At 62.9% G+C, this 582-nt stretch overlaps 1 protein-coding gene across 1 annotated transcript in view; it reads right to left on the bottom strand.

Moving 5' to 3' along the window:
• Window positions 1–582, bottom strand: part of PARP3 (poly (ADP-ribose) polymerase family, member 3) — a gene marked incomplete at its 5' end in the record, with an annotated part of 3,109 nt that overhangs the window by 1,635 nt on the left and 892 nt on the right. Inside the window, 2 exons of the mRNA XM_009578058.1 lie at window positions 5–230; window positions 466–577. Of these exons, the coding sequence (XP_009576353.1) occupies window positions 5–230; window positions 466–577 (338 nt within the window). The remainder of the gene's footprint in view (window positions 1–4; window positions 231–465; window positions 578–582) is intronic.

Here is a 582-nt window from a genome sequence, read left to right as displayed (position 1 = left end):
CAACAACAGCATGTCCTTCTTGGCACGCAGCAGGTCGGGGGAGTTGATGGGGGGTGGCCGTGCCCGGCCAAAGTTATGGGGGACGATGGTGTAGAAGCGGGAGGAGAGGTCCTCCAGGCGGGCAGCCTGGGGGGGCTGCTCCCGCAGCGCTGCCTCCAGCTCCTCCAGCGCCTCAAAGCCCCTCGCGATCTGCTGCTTGCTCAGCTTCCCCAGCGGCATCTTCTTCACGTCTGGCCAGGGGAACGGGGAGGGCGTGGGTGAACCCATCCTCCCCACTTGCCCCACACCTACTTCCAATAACCTCAAGCATCACCACGGATGGGCACACTCGGGCACCCAGCATGAGGGGTCCACAGTCCCACCAGGTGCTGGGCTGTCAATGGGGGATGCTCTAAAATGCACTGGCACCTCTCAGCCCCTGGCCACAGCCCCCAGACCCACCCCATGCCACCCATCACCTCCTACCGATATTCATGGTTTGCATGGCATCCCGGAACATGTCACTGCTGAAGATGAGGGACACCAGGTCCTGCGTGGCTTTGTCCAAGGTGCAGGGCAGCACCCGCTGCTTGCAGACCTTGT

The sequence above is a fragment of the Fulmarus glacialis genome, unplaced genomic scaffold (assembly GCF_000690835.1).
Source record: "Fulmarus glacialis isolate BGI_N327 unplaced genomic scaffold, ASM69083v1 scaffold37335, whole genome shotgun sequence".
Classification (NCBI taxonomy): domain Eukaryota; kingdom Metazoa; phylum Chordata; class Aves; order Procellariiformes; family Procellariidae; genus Fulmarus; species Fulmarus glacialis.
This window is presented reverse-complemented; position numbering and strand designations above follow the sequence as displayed.